Here is a 15,325-nt window from a genome sequence, read left to right as displayed (position 1 = left end):
TTCTTTGCACTCCTTGTCGAACTATTTTAAATGGTTTGATTTTCTCCAATATTTACGCTGCCTTCTCAATTATGATTAACTATTTATATGGGGAATAAGCCACAATAATTAAATTGAAAAAAATAATTTTATTAACGTTTCGACGCCCAAATCGGGTGTCGTTGTCAATATACAAAATACTAGATACTAAATTAAACAAAACTGTTGTTGCTAAGTAAAAAATTCTTCTAATAATTTATTTAATCTGACTCGTTTATATTGGCAATTCAGACATATATTATTCATTTTAAAGTATGAGTTGCGTTCCTGGGACGACTTACTGAAAGACAGTTCATTCGATTACATGAAATCAAACCCAACTCAAGAATATCCGTCACAAAAAAAATCATAGCATGTGATATCTGTCTTTAAAAAGACAATAAATTGCAACGATGGCAGTAAAATTCTCGTGTTAGAGATTCCACTGTAAATCACGAGGGAAAACCAGGAAAAAACCTCGTTATACTATCCGACATCTTAAGTATTTGATCTTACATTTAATTTACTCTCAAAAACTAATACCAAATTCTGACTTTAATATGTTTAAATTGTAAATAATATTAATAATACATAGATATAATATATAAGTAATACTAAAATATAAAATATGTACTAACTCGATCTATGTTATTGACTTACTAATCGTGGTATTTTCTTTCTATTGAATTCCTCTTTAAGTATGGGTAACCACATCCTACTGCATTCTACCGAGGAATTTGCGACACAATTGGTTTCATTTAGCATAATTAGAGCCGCTTCTTTGATTTTTCTCTTTTTACTATCTGATTCTTTCAGAATTATACTTGAATCTTGCCACTAGTTATTTTTTTTTTATTAAAATTATTGTTTTCAATTTAATTGTGGCTCATTTCCCATATGAACAGTTAATCATAAAAATGCTACAAGAAAATAGCTTCAGAACAACTTCTCAATTATGTTTCCTCCATATTTTTCCTCGCCTATAGGCTCTCCATTCCCTCATCCATAATCCATTTGTCTCCTATACTTTCAATTACAACGGTTTCAATGCGCATATTATCGACATTAATTCTGTTTAGTTTCCTATGTTTATTCTTCTTTAGGTTTAATATTCTTCCTCTGATTTTCTGCAATTACCATAAACTGGTCACTATATCTATGAGTGAATCTCGCTAGGTTCTGACGTCCATCAGATCGGAAGATTCCGTTGAATCTATCAGGATGTGATCTATCTGGTTAACAGCTTCGTTGTAAGAGGAATACTATTCCTTCGTGTATCATTATATAGAGAAATCTCGTTTCTCTTACTATCATGTTTTTGGTACTTGCAAAGTTTATTTGTCTCAATCCGCTATCGTTCGACTCTTCATGTCAGCTCTCACGTCATATAATTGGCTGGAAAAGTGGCTCTTTACCAATTGTGGCTAAGGTCCCCAATTATATGCATGTCATGATGTGGACATCAATCATATTCTTTGTATTTTGTATAAGATGTCGTAAAATTTAATTTTTTTCGTCGTCGTCTTCCTAAAGAATTTTCCCTTAATATGTTGATAAAATATTCTGTTGTTTATGAGTTTAAAGTTACGGACTAAGCTTTGCTTTTTACTGACTGCTAGAAAACCACTGCCAAACTCGTGTCGAGAATAATATGTCCGCTATATTATATATTGCAGTCTCTTCTCTCGATTATTTCTGAACAAATCCATCTAATCTGTTGAGAGTTTTTTAAGAGGTCGTTAACCTTTCGATCAGATTATCACTAATATGATAGACAAAGCGATAGAGATTGTTAGGCGAAATGTCTGTAAAGAAGGCTCACATTACTACGACGCACAATAGGGAAAATGAAATCAGGATGGACATACTAAAACACAAATTAATAAAGACACAGTATATTTAAAAATTACAGTATTACATATTTGAAAACAAATACCTCAATATTTTAATAATATATACAAAATTTCGGTGTAAACATATATCTTTAGGAAGAAATATAGTACAAAAATATATAACGTAGAGAGTTTATGTCAAAATCTCAGTTTCTGGTTAATAGTAAGTATTATATTGAGAGGACAAACTGATAACATACAAAATCTTTTTTATGTCTTATAAAAAATATACGAACCTAAATGTTGGTATACATGTAATATTCGTATCTAGTACATTTGTCATCATTTTATACATATTTTGGAATTGGCTAAGATACAAGTTAATTTAATACTTAGAAAGTACCTGAAAGGTATGAGACCGGCCAAAAAGGTATAGTATGATGGTAAATAACACAGATATGGGTATTTTTGCGTATATTCTTTATAAATCATATCATAATTCTAGTAAAAGAATGAGTTGCTAATACTACATCATAAGGGGTGGGGAGTAGTTCTGCATAGTTTTGTGAAATATTTGACACGCCATTTAGAGACAATCAAAGAATAAAGTACAGAAAATGGTATTGTAGTTGAATTATATGTAAGAAACTTGTAGAGAATAAGAGTAATAAAGTTTTGACAATGTTATTTCTGCAACTTTCTGTCGGTGTGCTTTATGAGCCGGGAATATCGTTGGTCTTTACTTTTTTAAAAACAATTCTAGACAGAACGGGATATAGATTATAGCCAATGGTAACAGGTATAGGGACATGTGAAGTTGCCAGATAAAATTTTAAAATATCCTTACAAGGAAGCTTCAAATCAGTATCCTCTGACGTTAAAGAACAATCTGTTCTAAGACGCTAAAATCACTAAAGAAGTGTATACATATTTGCTGCGCCTGATCAGGACGTTCTAGAACCGTTATTGGACGCTCTAGTACAGTACCCTCGTAATAAAAGCACATAAATAAACGCACATTTGTATTCTCCATGTCTTCTAAGTAAAATTTTATAGGTATCCAAAGCTTCAGGGAAAATTACTAGATTTGGCAACTCTGGGGCCATGATCAATATTTTTGTTGTTTCTGAATTGAATCTCTTGAATGTAAGGAAGCTATGGGTTTAACAAGAAATTTCTTTAAAAAGTGTGCCATTTTGTATACCCTTCCACGAAAACGAATAACTCGCTCAACCAGCCGATACCTAGATTTATTTTTTCTAGATCGTCCAGGTTTCACATGCATCTATCAAGATTGAAGTGTAAATTACAAACCTTTTCGATGTTCTATCGAATTGACTATTTGTTTTCCTTTTATAGTTCGTTGTGATGGTACACGACAACTTTCACGGAATTTTCCTAATTTATTTGTTATAAAAACAAGGTGATAATATTATAATTGCAATTTGTATAATTTATTACGATAGTAGCAAAGTTCAAAGTATTGAACTCATTTGAAAGACTGCAAAGAAAGCACACGTCATTCTTAATATACGTATAGTACCTCACCATATATGGTCATACATATTGGCACTGTTTTTAACTATAACAGATATAAATAGGAAGGTCGAGTACCTGAGACATCGTTGTTGTCGTTGCACTCTGTCGCGCGTAGTCAAGGGATCTAGTTACCGAGAAATGGGTTATCCCCGACCTATCTCAAGGTCTACGTAATGTAATTGTACATTTAAGTATATTAGAATAAAGTTTCTGTAAAAAGTTAAGTTTGTTTGTTCGGGGTAGTGTCTTCGTCTAGCAACCCCCAACTTCACATCGTCCCGTTTTTTTTGTTATAGTTGGATAATTTGTTCCTTATAGTTAAAAATGTTAGCATTAAACAAAAAAGATAATAGACATATTGATTTTAACGTTCTCGAAAGTTATGTAAATAATTTATCAGTTCTTCCTCGTATTCCTAAATCTACAAGGGAGGCACGTAATATACACAATAATAGTGGGGTTACAATCACATACAACAGTTATTACATAGAGTGCAATCACACAATGTTATCTCCAAAGTCTTTATTCAGTATTATAGTCCTAAATACATCACATGAATCCATATAATTGGTCAAATACAGTAGCCCAAACCCAAAGTGTAAAATATATCAAACTTAAAAAGTAGATTTTATCGTAACTCCACATTCATTACGGATGTTTTCTCTTTGTATGTCTACTGGATGTTGTATTTTTAGAAGGGGTAAAAGAAATCTATTTAGTTTATTATAATAACATAAATCGGCCACAGTTGATAATTAATGTGTTATAACAGTTTATTGTATCTTATGTAGGGGTAGTAGTCATAGCCTTTGACTGACAAAGAAAGTTTTGTAATCCAAAGCTGGATTAATGCTTGAAAATCAAATAGATTGCAGCATTTACATGCGTAAGTAACTTATAATAAAATTGGTTTCTAAATTTTGTAAAAGGATAGTGCTACAGTCAGTTTAGCACTATTTATTATTCATATTTATTCATATTAAAAGAAAAGCGTTGGGGTAACTTGTTAACCCGAACGATGTTCGCCGTTAAAAATCTTGCAAATAAATATGACGATGAATAATGCCATTTACCAATATTTTTACCAATAGAAACATATTATTATATTATGTGTTAATAGTACCTAATTCAGTTAATAGCCAACTACTCGTAGACACACGAAAATATTGGCGAGTTTATGTGACTCAGTTGCACTTCTGTTACCAGTCTCATTTGTGGTTACAATGGTTATACACTCGCTATCGCTCGGGACCGACCGGCTAGTGTCTGAAAATTTTGAAGGAGCAACGACGTGAGCCTGCTGTGTATATCAGTATCCCTGTTACCAGATTTAAATTTGGTTACAGTACCTATAAAAAGTGTGCGTGCAGTTAACCATGGATGAGTGTCGCTGCGTAATCGATCAACTACTTGAAAAGTAATTCTCCTTGTGTTATTTTGAAGAAAAAATGAGATTATTGAAATGAATGACCTATTTTAAACCATTTAAAAAAGGAATCAAAAAAGTAGTTCGATATTTTAAATTTAGTTAGTACAGTGAAAATCCTTGGTTATGTGGTTGCAAGAAACATAGACTGTATTGTTGGCCATGTCTTCTGGTTTCTACAGAAAAATGAGTGGAGCAGGTTTACGATTTAAATAGTTTTAGAGTTTTAAAAAGGAGACATGAAATTTCTCCGTTACCTACATGTAAGATGTATACACAATTTGATTCAGTTTGGCAAAACAAGAATCGAAAGTTCGCTTAACCAAGCCTCTAAAGCAAATATTGCTAAACAAAATGAGTTTGTTCAAAAATTAGATAGGTATATCCTTAGCACACTTATAATAGATACCGTATGTTTTTTGGCCAAACAAGAATATTAGCGTTTCGTGGTCATTTTGAGGGCGACGACTTTGACAATCAAGGCAATTACAGGGAATTGTTAACATTAATTGCCAAAAAAGATCAAAAATTTTGCCAACTTCTAGAAACATCAACTGTTTTTTCGAGAGTTTCAAGTGATATACAAAATGATATTATTGCAGCTATATACAGGGTGAGGCAAATAAAGGGCCTATTAGAAATATCTCAAGAACTAAAGGCAACAGAATCATCAAAATTTGAATTAAGAGGTTTTGAAGAGTCATCTGTTTAATGAAAATATTTTCATCTATTTGCTACTTCCGGTTATACCAGAAGTTGCTTATAACTTCGTTTTTTTTAAATGGGACACCCTGGTTATATACTACATTCGCTCTCGCGAGACTCAACCACACTTTTCAATTTATAACTGTCAAAATTTCATCCTTTTTGAATTTTATTGAGTGGGATTACTTGTTTTTAGGTTCACTGATGATGGACTGATAAGTATGAAATCGTTCTAAATAATGAATGTGATCCTTTTGGATTTTTTAGAATTTTAATTCTTAATTAAATTTTATACCAACTACACCAGGGAGATTTTTACTTCAAGTTAAGTTATTTGTCTAATTTTCGTTTCTTCTTATATTATGCTAGGCATCTTAAGGCTACAGTTGACACGTTTAATGCAAGCTGTCAGCTAATAATCTCATGGCTTCATTCTAGTTTATTTTACCAAAGTAAAAAAATGCACTGTTCAGAATAGATTACGTCAATTTTATTACAAATTATTTGCATAAGAATACGAAATTTAGCACCCCAATCAAGTCTATCAATAGCCGAATTTTCTTTCATTGTATAACAGAAATATTGACTCATTTGCGCGTAATCTTCTGCTTTGGCAACCCTGCATAATACCCTATATATTATTATTTGTCACTTTTAACATCTGACTTATTTGTCTTCATCTAATGTTCATTTTAACAAAAAATTTGGTGAACATAGTCATCGGATCGGAGAAAAATTAAAAAAAAAAAACGATCCCTTAAAGTTCGTCAGTCTGTCCGTCCGATTATTAGTGCAGCTGTAAAGGATTTATATTAAAATCCAAAAAGTAAGAGTTAATCTATATCGATTTAATTTTTAAAAGTCTTAAGCAAATATTATTTACTTGCATTGTTTGGATTTCGTAAATGGGTGACACTGGTTTTGTAATCTAGGCCAGGCATTTTGAAAACACCGAAGTCAGCAATTATACTGCTATTAGTAATTCACGGCCACATTCAAGTATGGTCAATCATAACAAACGATTTATTTATAGATACGTAGAAAGTAAAGAAAGAGATTATTATTTTCCACTTTTAACATCTGAAGTATTTGTCTTCGTCTAATGTTCATTTTAACAAAAAATTTGATGAACATAGTCATCGGATCGGAGTAAAATTAAAAAAAAAACGATCCTTGAAAGTTCGTCCGTCTGTTCGTCCGATTATTAGTGCAGCCAAACATATAATATGTCAAAAAATTGATGATTCGGTCTCAATACTAAAATTTCTGTTATGGAAAGTAATGAAAGGGGAAGTTTTTACTTATGGTTGCCACAGAAGTAGAAAAAGCACATTGTATACGTTTTGGAAATAGTTATGGAAAAAATACACGCGCAGTATTATCATTATTTACTAACAGAAATTAGCTATAAGAAAAAATATACAGGTAAAAAATATATTGTTTTCCCTATCTACCAGCCCCAGTGATGACAATAATTCTGTCATAAATTTTTACATTAAAGTATTAATAGTACAAATATGTGTTGGTTATTCACCTTCTTAGAATGCAGTCTGTAATGTTTTACAATAGCCCATAAATATTACGCCTCCATATATTATAAAAGTCGGTGACTCACTCAAATATTAACCAAATGTTCGAAACATTAACAATAGCCTTAATCATAAACAGAACAACATCTTTATTAACGTCTATAAAAAGTTATTTGTATAATAAATACACAGTTTATTAGCAAAAATAATAAATATAAACGTGTTTATATATAAACTTTTAAAATAAATGTACACATATAAAAAGTTCAGTAAAATCTCATGCCTATCACTGGATTTTTTTTGTAAATCACATAGCATTAGGCCTAGGTCGAAACTGCGCCACCAGAGTGGGGTACTCTTTTTAAATAAAAATTGGAGAAGAACAGTATTGCGTATTTGTATACTAATCTATATGCTGGAACACGATTTGGCGAAAAACATTCAATGAACAATTACGAACAAACTTATTACACTCTTATAAGTACTGTACATTCTAAAGGAATGTTAATGGTAAGATAGAATGAATGTACTGGATTACATAATATGGTCCTCCGAGCCGGATATCATAAATTTGTACAAAAAAATGTTTCTTCTGCTCTCCAAACGATTTTTCTTCTTCTTAGTTCAGGAAAGACATGTTTATCTCTGATACTTCTGGTCATAAGACCATTGTACCATTCCAAACGATTCACAGTTTATTTGTTGTCACTATCGGCTTTGCTGTGGACTTTAAAAACAAGTATCTTCTTTATAAGTAATTCTGCTTGTTCATTGGCGGATTGATACCGCTATGGAAGGTTGTCACTCCATCTTTGGTAATTTATCTCTTGTTATTTTGACCACACGTGAATCCACTATTCTGCTTATGTGGTTATTCCATTCTTATTTTCTATTTAGTATCCATTAGTTTATACAATATACGTTACATTGTCTTCTAATATCTTCGCTCCTCCTTCGATCTCTTAGTGTATTTCCTGTAATTCTTTTCAGTACTCTCATCTCTGCCGTTTCCAGTAGTCTTTGTGTTGTGGCTGTATCGGGTCTTGTTTCTGATGCATATGTCATTATTGGTGCGGTGAAGCAGTACAATTTTATGTATTTCTCTACCCCTTCCCATCTTCCAACATACAGTTAAATTTATACAGAGGCAAAAAGAACTATCGAGGTCAAGATAAGAAACAGATTGAATGACAATTTATTTTGCTAATCTGATCTCAGCAAGTCACATCAATAATCATTTTTATTGATAATTTTCTGCGAAAAAATGTGATGTATACAGTGATTGACAAGAAAGTTCGAAAATTATGAGTAAAAATACTAAAATAGTATTTTTATCCAGTAGAATGAGTAAAAATACTAGAATACTATTTTTTTTTCACGAGTTTACGTATTTAGAATTTGGTGCATTTTAGTACGTGGAAATTTGAGTAATTCTTTTATAACATAAATATACCAAGTGGTTAAGAAATTCCCAAATTAAAAATGCGGTTTTCCGCCAGTTTTCTATTAAAATCTCCTCATATAACAAACGTTTGGTAGTCTATAGAAATATGCTTTATTGTCATGAAAAATTTAACAATTTTATAGACAAAGCTTACAAGAATCATAAATAAGAACAATAACAAATACAATTTACTAAAATGATATAAATCGTCTATATAAATAAAAATTATGAAGAGAAACAAAAAACACAGTAACAATCTTTGCAAAATTTAAAAAAAAAATTTGCAAATTGCATAATCTACCTTAAAAAATTTAATAAGTTAAGTTAAGCTGCTGCATATGACACTCAAATATAGATTAAGATTCTACTTATAAATAAGAATACTGTACTTTCTTAGTTATTGGTTAAGAAACTCTGCTGTTGAATAATATGGTCTTTCAGATAAATAGGCTTTAGTCATTTTACGGAACTTGGGGAAAGATGTTGCAGATTTAAGTTGTAAAGGGAGATGGTTGTAAAGTTTTTTTGCAGAATATAATATAGATTTCTTTACTAACTCACTGAACGGGATCGGTAAATAGATGTCAAAGGTAGAATTTCTGGTGGAATAGTCATGTCTTGCTGGAAAGACATGTAGATGTTTACGAATTAAGCAAACAGTTTCTAAAATATATAAAGAAGGTAGTGTTAGAATCCTGTGATCTTTGAAGTAGCTTCTGCAATGTGTTGTTCTTCTGAGGTCAAACAGATATCTTATTGCTCTTTTCTGTAATTTAAAAATAACAGGAAAACTAATAGACTAGGAGCCGCTATAGGTGAAATTTCTTAATCATTTTAGGCACGACGGGACCCTATAAGTTAAATAGTAGAACCTAAAAGAAAACGTTTGAGCACTGTGCCGTCACTTTTCAGTGGCACATGCGTCGACAGTGGCGCATCAAACTTTCCACTTATGGACGTGATACATAAATTAAAAAATACCCTCCCTTATTACCAGAATTTAATTTTTTTCATTTTTTTAAGTTCTATGTGATTAAGACATAAGATTCATCGTGATTTTAACCCACCACCCCCTTCTCCCTGCCCCCACCATCAAAAACTTTATTTTTCGATTTTTTTTTGTGGGATGCAGTCAATTTTAAAATTTCAAAAAATTCACAAGCATAGTTAAGGCTTTTATAAAACACGTCTATTTTTTATAGATCTGTAGGTTAAGTGTACATAACCTCAAAAAATTTTTAAATTTTTTTTTTTTTGGAAAAAAGTATATAACTTTTTTTTTGGGGATAGCTGCAGATCTAATTTTTTCTTAGTCTTGTGTATTTTATCAAACACTATATTTCTAATTTTTTTCAGATTTTTCTGTAACGCTGGTCACCTTTAAAAATCCAAATTTAAGGGGGTTTTGGGGGGTTTGAACGTGTTTTTCTGATTTTTAAATATTCTAAAGGACTCACTTACTTCAAGTTACATATAACCTAAAAAACAAAATTGATTTGATATATTATGAAGTCTATAAAATAGGGAAAATCCCCCAAAACCCCCAAAAAACAGTTTTTCGGATTTTTGAAGGTGAAGCCTTACAGAAAAATCTGAAAAAAATTAAAAATATAGTGTTTGATAAAACACATAAAATTAAGAAAAAATTAGACCTGTAGCTATTCCTCAAAAAAGTTATGCGCTTTTTTGAAAAAAATTTTTTTTTAAATTTTTTGAGGTTATGTACACTCTGCCTATGGGTCTATAAAAAATAGGCATGTTTTATAAAATCCTCAGCTATGCTTGTGAATTTTTTGAAATTTTAAAATTAATTGCATCCCACCAAAAAAAAAAAAATAAAAACGAAAAATGAAGTTTTTGATGGTGGGGGTAGGGGGAAGGGGGTGGTGGGTTAAAATTACGCTGAATTTTATGTGTTAATCACATAGAACTTAAAAAAAATAAAAAAAAATAATTCTGTTAGTAAGGGAGGGTAACTTTTAATTTATTTATCCCGTCCAGAAGTGGAAAGTTTGATGCGCCACTGTCGACGCATGTGCCACTGAAAAGTGACGGCACAGTGTTCAAACGTTTTCTTTTAGGTTCTACTATTTAAGTTATAGGGTTCCATCGTGCCTAAAATGCTTAAGAAATTTCAACTATAGCGGCTCTTAGTCTATAAACTTTCCGTCTCTAGACGGAAAACTAAAAAATTAGCATTATTTTGTAATTCTGACGAAATATGACATATATGCATTTTGACCTGTTTTAGTTGGTTGGGAAGCTAGTATACAAGATTTTATTATATTTTTTGCAAATATACAGATAAAATTATCATGTCTGCTAAAAATGGCGTTTTTATACCTTTTAAAAGCGATTTTTTAGAAAGTCTGCTGGAAAACGATATTTTTTATTTTTAGAAATTTCTATCCAAATGTTATATATTTATACTTTAAAGAAAATTATTTTTAAACTCGAATTATTCGTCTTAGAAAATCTAGCATGGCTGACTAAATTAACACTGGTCAATACAATAAAATAAAAGAGAAATTTAACAATAGTAGTAACCCAAATGCATCGAGAGGAGACCGGACACATCTTATGAAAAATACAATGTCACTCAAATGTAATAAAATTTACATGAATAGATTCGTCTCGAAATTTCAATCATTTCATATCATTGGGCCTACTTTGAATTTTTATTAATAACGGCGTAAATTGATATAAATAAATCTAAAATCAAAAGGTTATGTAAAAGAGATTGTGTTAGTCGCCACTTCATAAATATTTCTGCAGGTATTAAGACAGCGGCTTACTCTTATCTTATAGATAATAAAGTAGGTATAATTTGGTCAGTCGTACTAAAGTATACAGTACGCGCCACGCTAGTAGACACACGGATGCCTACATAACTGCTAGGCTTGGGATAATCGGACCCCTTTTTACCTGTGACTTCATGTCTCATTTCATGTGACTGTCATGAAATTATTCAAAATAATTGTTTTTCCATACAAAAAATACATTAATTAATAGTACTGTTACTCTGATTTAAAAAAACTTTATTCAAACACCAATGTACAGGATTTATATTAGCATCAAAAAAATAAGAGTAATCCTATATCGATTTAATTTTTAATGTCTCAAACAAATATTATTTACATTATGTACTGTTTACATTACGTAAATGGGCGACATTGCTTCTGCAATGTAGGCCACTCGTTTTGAAAACAACGGAGTCAGCAATTATGTTACTATTAGTATTTTCACGGTCACATTCAGGTGTAGTCAATCATAACAAAACAATTACTATTTATTTATAGATACGGAGAAAGTAAATAAGAGATTATTCATTATTCAGACATCGACGTGGTTAGATCAGATACGTTGTCCACCCACTAGTTATTGTCGTATTTAGTGTTCTAAATAAATATATTCTGGTAAATAGTGTTTTTAACAAATCAACCGCAGCATCGGGGTAACAACCCCCCAGTACCAAGATACAAACAATATTACAATATTTTATAATTTTACAACTTTAACACAATGACAACTATACTCAAATACAATAATTGTCCTATAAACTGTCAACTTTCTATGTTTATATTGGTTTCTATACATTTTCTGACGTTCTAGACATAAAAGTAGTGCAATAAGTGAAGGGTCCAGGACTGTATTAGCTCAATGTACCCGTATGTCTAGTAGCGTGACGGTGACTGTATAGTTCCTCTAATCGTCTTAACTCACGCTGGGTTAAGCTGTTTTCAATAACCACTAGACTAATAGTATCTATGAATGATAGTTTTATGGGCTTAAAAATGTGATTTTCATAAACTTTATTATAATATACAATGATATTAATCACAATTCAGAGTTGGTGCAATGATATGAAATGATTGCAATTTCGAGTTGAATCTATTCATGTAAATTTTGTTGCGTTTGAGTGACATATTTTCTATAAGATGTGTGTATAATATGTTTTTCTGAATAAGTGAAACTTTCACCGAACAATTTTGTAGTACCACCACCCTGGCGGCGTTTCTTCAGCTTCGACTAAGTTCTTCAAGCCTTAATAGCAGGAGGAACCCATCCTCCGAAAGCTTTCTCGATCTCTCTCGCCACCGCCAGGCATAATCTGTCGTTTCCGTCGGCGGCTACGACCTGGACTCCAATGGGCAAGCCCTGCTTGTCCAAACCCATGGGGCAGTGAGTGGCTGGCAGACCAAGTACGTTTACCACAGCCGTGTAGGAAAAATTGAAAGGCTTCACTAGTGGTTCGTTGTGGTAGGGGGCCGCGGTGGGGTGCGTGGGGTAAAGGAAGACTCCGTCGTCGCCGAGGAGGTCTAGGAGTTCTCGACGGAGGCTGTTACGTTCCTGTAAAACAGAAAAGAAGTATTACCGTTTAATGAAAATTAATTATCCAAACATGATTAAAAGAACTGCACAGCAAAGAAAGTCTAGTAGGAACACTATGAATAGTTCAACCGATGTGAGCCCGAACTACTTCCGCAAATTGTGGAACCACGAGTGTCTTGTGTAATAGAACTAAGTTGTTGGCCTATTTGAAAAAATAGATTATTGTTAATTGTGAGTTTTAGTTATATGTTGGTAGGTAAGTATATTTTACGTAAAAATATTTCGAATTCTAATGCGAGTATATAAAGTTAGAGTACCTTTGGCGCTCTATGAACTAAATAAAATATGACGCCTCTTGTTTCGCTTCACAACGAAATGATTATTTATTATTATTATTTCGTGCAAATACCTATGTTAACATAAAATTTTCACCCATTTTGGTTTATTTTTATGAATATTTATATACTAATAACAAAATTGTTTTCTATTACTTCCATTTAGCGCGCCTATGATTATAATTGTCAAAATTTTGATCTTAGATAATGTCAAAGATTACCACTGTTGCCAAAGTTTCGCAGACCTTACGAAGAAAGGTATGATTCTCTATTCCGAAGTTATATTGATGATGCGCTATTGTATGCTCTTAATAACTGTATAATAATATGCTCTTGTGTATTTATCTGCCTGGACGTGGCTCTATTGATGTTTTTATGTCAAAACTGGATCTAATACTTGACGTACTAGTCTCCGAAGGTAAGGCTATAATATTAACAGGTGATTTTAATATAGATTTCAAATCAAATTCACTAAGTAAGCAGAATCCATCAATTAAGTAAGCAGAACTTGGTAAATGTTTTAGATTCTTATGGCTTAACCGTAACTGTGAATGATTATACAAGAGTAACTGCAACTAGTAAAACTCAAATTGATTATATTGCTACAAACATAAATCACCAACAAAAAACAATGGTTGTGGAAGGTTTTATCTCTGATCATCGTGCGCAATTGTTCCAATGTAGCATTAACACAGACAATGATGCCTATATATTCATCCGTTCATATAGTGAAAGGAACATAAATCGTTTTGTTCAAACCCTTGAGTCAACAAATTGGTCAGAGGTATTTAATACAATTTCTGCTGAGGATAAATCATTAGCTTTTTTTAAATATTATCCAAAATTACTTTCGGTCCCATTTTCCACTACTTAAATGTAAACCTAAAAAATGTACACGTTCCAATTGGTTTACGCAGGAACTGTACAATTTAAGGGATCAGCTAAAAATTTTAGAAACGATCTGTCAGCAAAATAGTAATCTTAGGCCAGTCCTTCATTTGGCAAAGACAGAATATTCAATTAAATTAAAAGCAGCAAAAAGTAGTCACTTCATGAGACAGTTAAACGAATCATCAGATAAAACGAAATGTATTTGGCATTTAGTAAACTTAACAGTTGGGAAACAAAACAACTCAAAAGTACCTAGTGATAATAATAATAACTTAGCAGACAAATTTAACCACAATTTTGTTGAAATGGCTCCAAAGTTACTTGCCGCTTTGGATCCTACTAAAATAGGTGGGTTTACATCAGCATCAAAAAACCGTAATAGTTGTTCTATGTTTTTATATCCAACTAACCCACAGGAAATAACTAATATAGTCGGAAGTTTTAGATCCAAACACAGTTGTGGTTTTGATCAGATTTCCCCTAAGTTATTAAAACAATGCATTCACGCTTTCGCAGATCCACTGACGGATATTTGTAATGCCTCTTTTCAACAAGGAATATTTCCTAGTATGTTTAAACTATCTATTGTAATCCCTTTATTCAAAAGTGGTGATAAAGATGACCTTAACAACTACCGTCCCATAAGTCTCTTATCTGTGTTTTCAAAGATAATTGAAACTCTTGTCTATAGTAGAATAAACGCATTCCTAAAAAAGCATAGTATCTTGCATAATTTTTAACATGGTTTTACATCTTCTAAGTCTACAACTACAGCTCTTGCAAATTTCGTCAGCTTAGTGTTGGATGCTTTGGACAGACGAGAGAAGGCATGTGGTTTGTTTCTCGATTTGTCCAAGGCTTTTGATACTTTGGATCATAATTTGTTGCTAATAAAACTTGAGGGGATTGGTATTCGTGGTGTAGTTCTAAAATGGTTTACTTCGTACCTAGAAAATAGAAGACAAAAAGTAAAGATAACATCTAATGGACATGTAAACGAATCAAACACATTGGATACCTATTATGGTGTCCCTCAGGGTAGTGTATTGGGTCCTCTACTTTTTATAGTATATATTAATAATATAGCTTTGGTAAGTAATTCACTGAGTGGAGTTCACATCATCAGTTATGCGGATGATACCAACATTCTAGTCACAGCAACATCCGATCAAAATTTGCAAAATAAAACTACACAGATACTATCCTCCATCAACAGTTATTTCTTATCCAACAAACTAGTTTTGAATGAAGAGAAATCAAAGTATATGATTTTC

General features: G+C 31.9%; 1 protein-coding gene across 1 annotated transcript in view; it reads right to left on the bottom strand.

The window, feature by feature from the left end:
- Window positions 1–1,897: 1,897 nt before the first annotated feature.
- The window catches only part of LOC126886086 (fatty-acid amide hydrolase 2), a 161,542-nt gene continuing 148,114 nt past the window's right edge, over window positions 1,898–15,325 (bottom strand). Inside the window, exon 6 of the mRNA XM_050652931.1 lies at window positions 1,898–12,843. Coding sequence (XP_050508888.1) covers window positions 12,532–12,843 — 312 coding nt within the window. The 3' untranslated portion in view covers window positions 1,898–12,531. The remainder of the gene's footprint in view (window positions 12,844–15,325) is intronic.

The sequence above is a fragment of the Diabrotica virgifera genome, chromosome 1, assembly GCF_917563875.1.
Source record: "Diabrotica virgifera virgifera chromosome 1, PGI_DIABVI_V3a".
Classification (NCBI taxonomy): domain Eukaryota; kingdom Metazoa; phylum Arthropoda; class Insecta; order Coleoptera; family Chrysomelidae; genus Diabrotica; species Diabrotica virgifera.
This window is presented reverse-complemented; position numbering and strand designations above follow the sequence as displayed.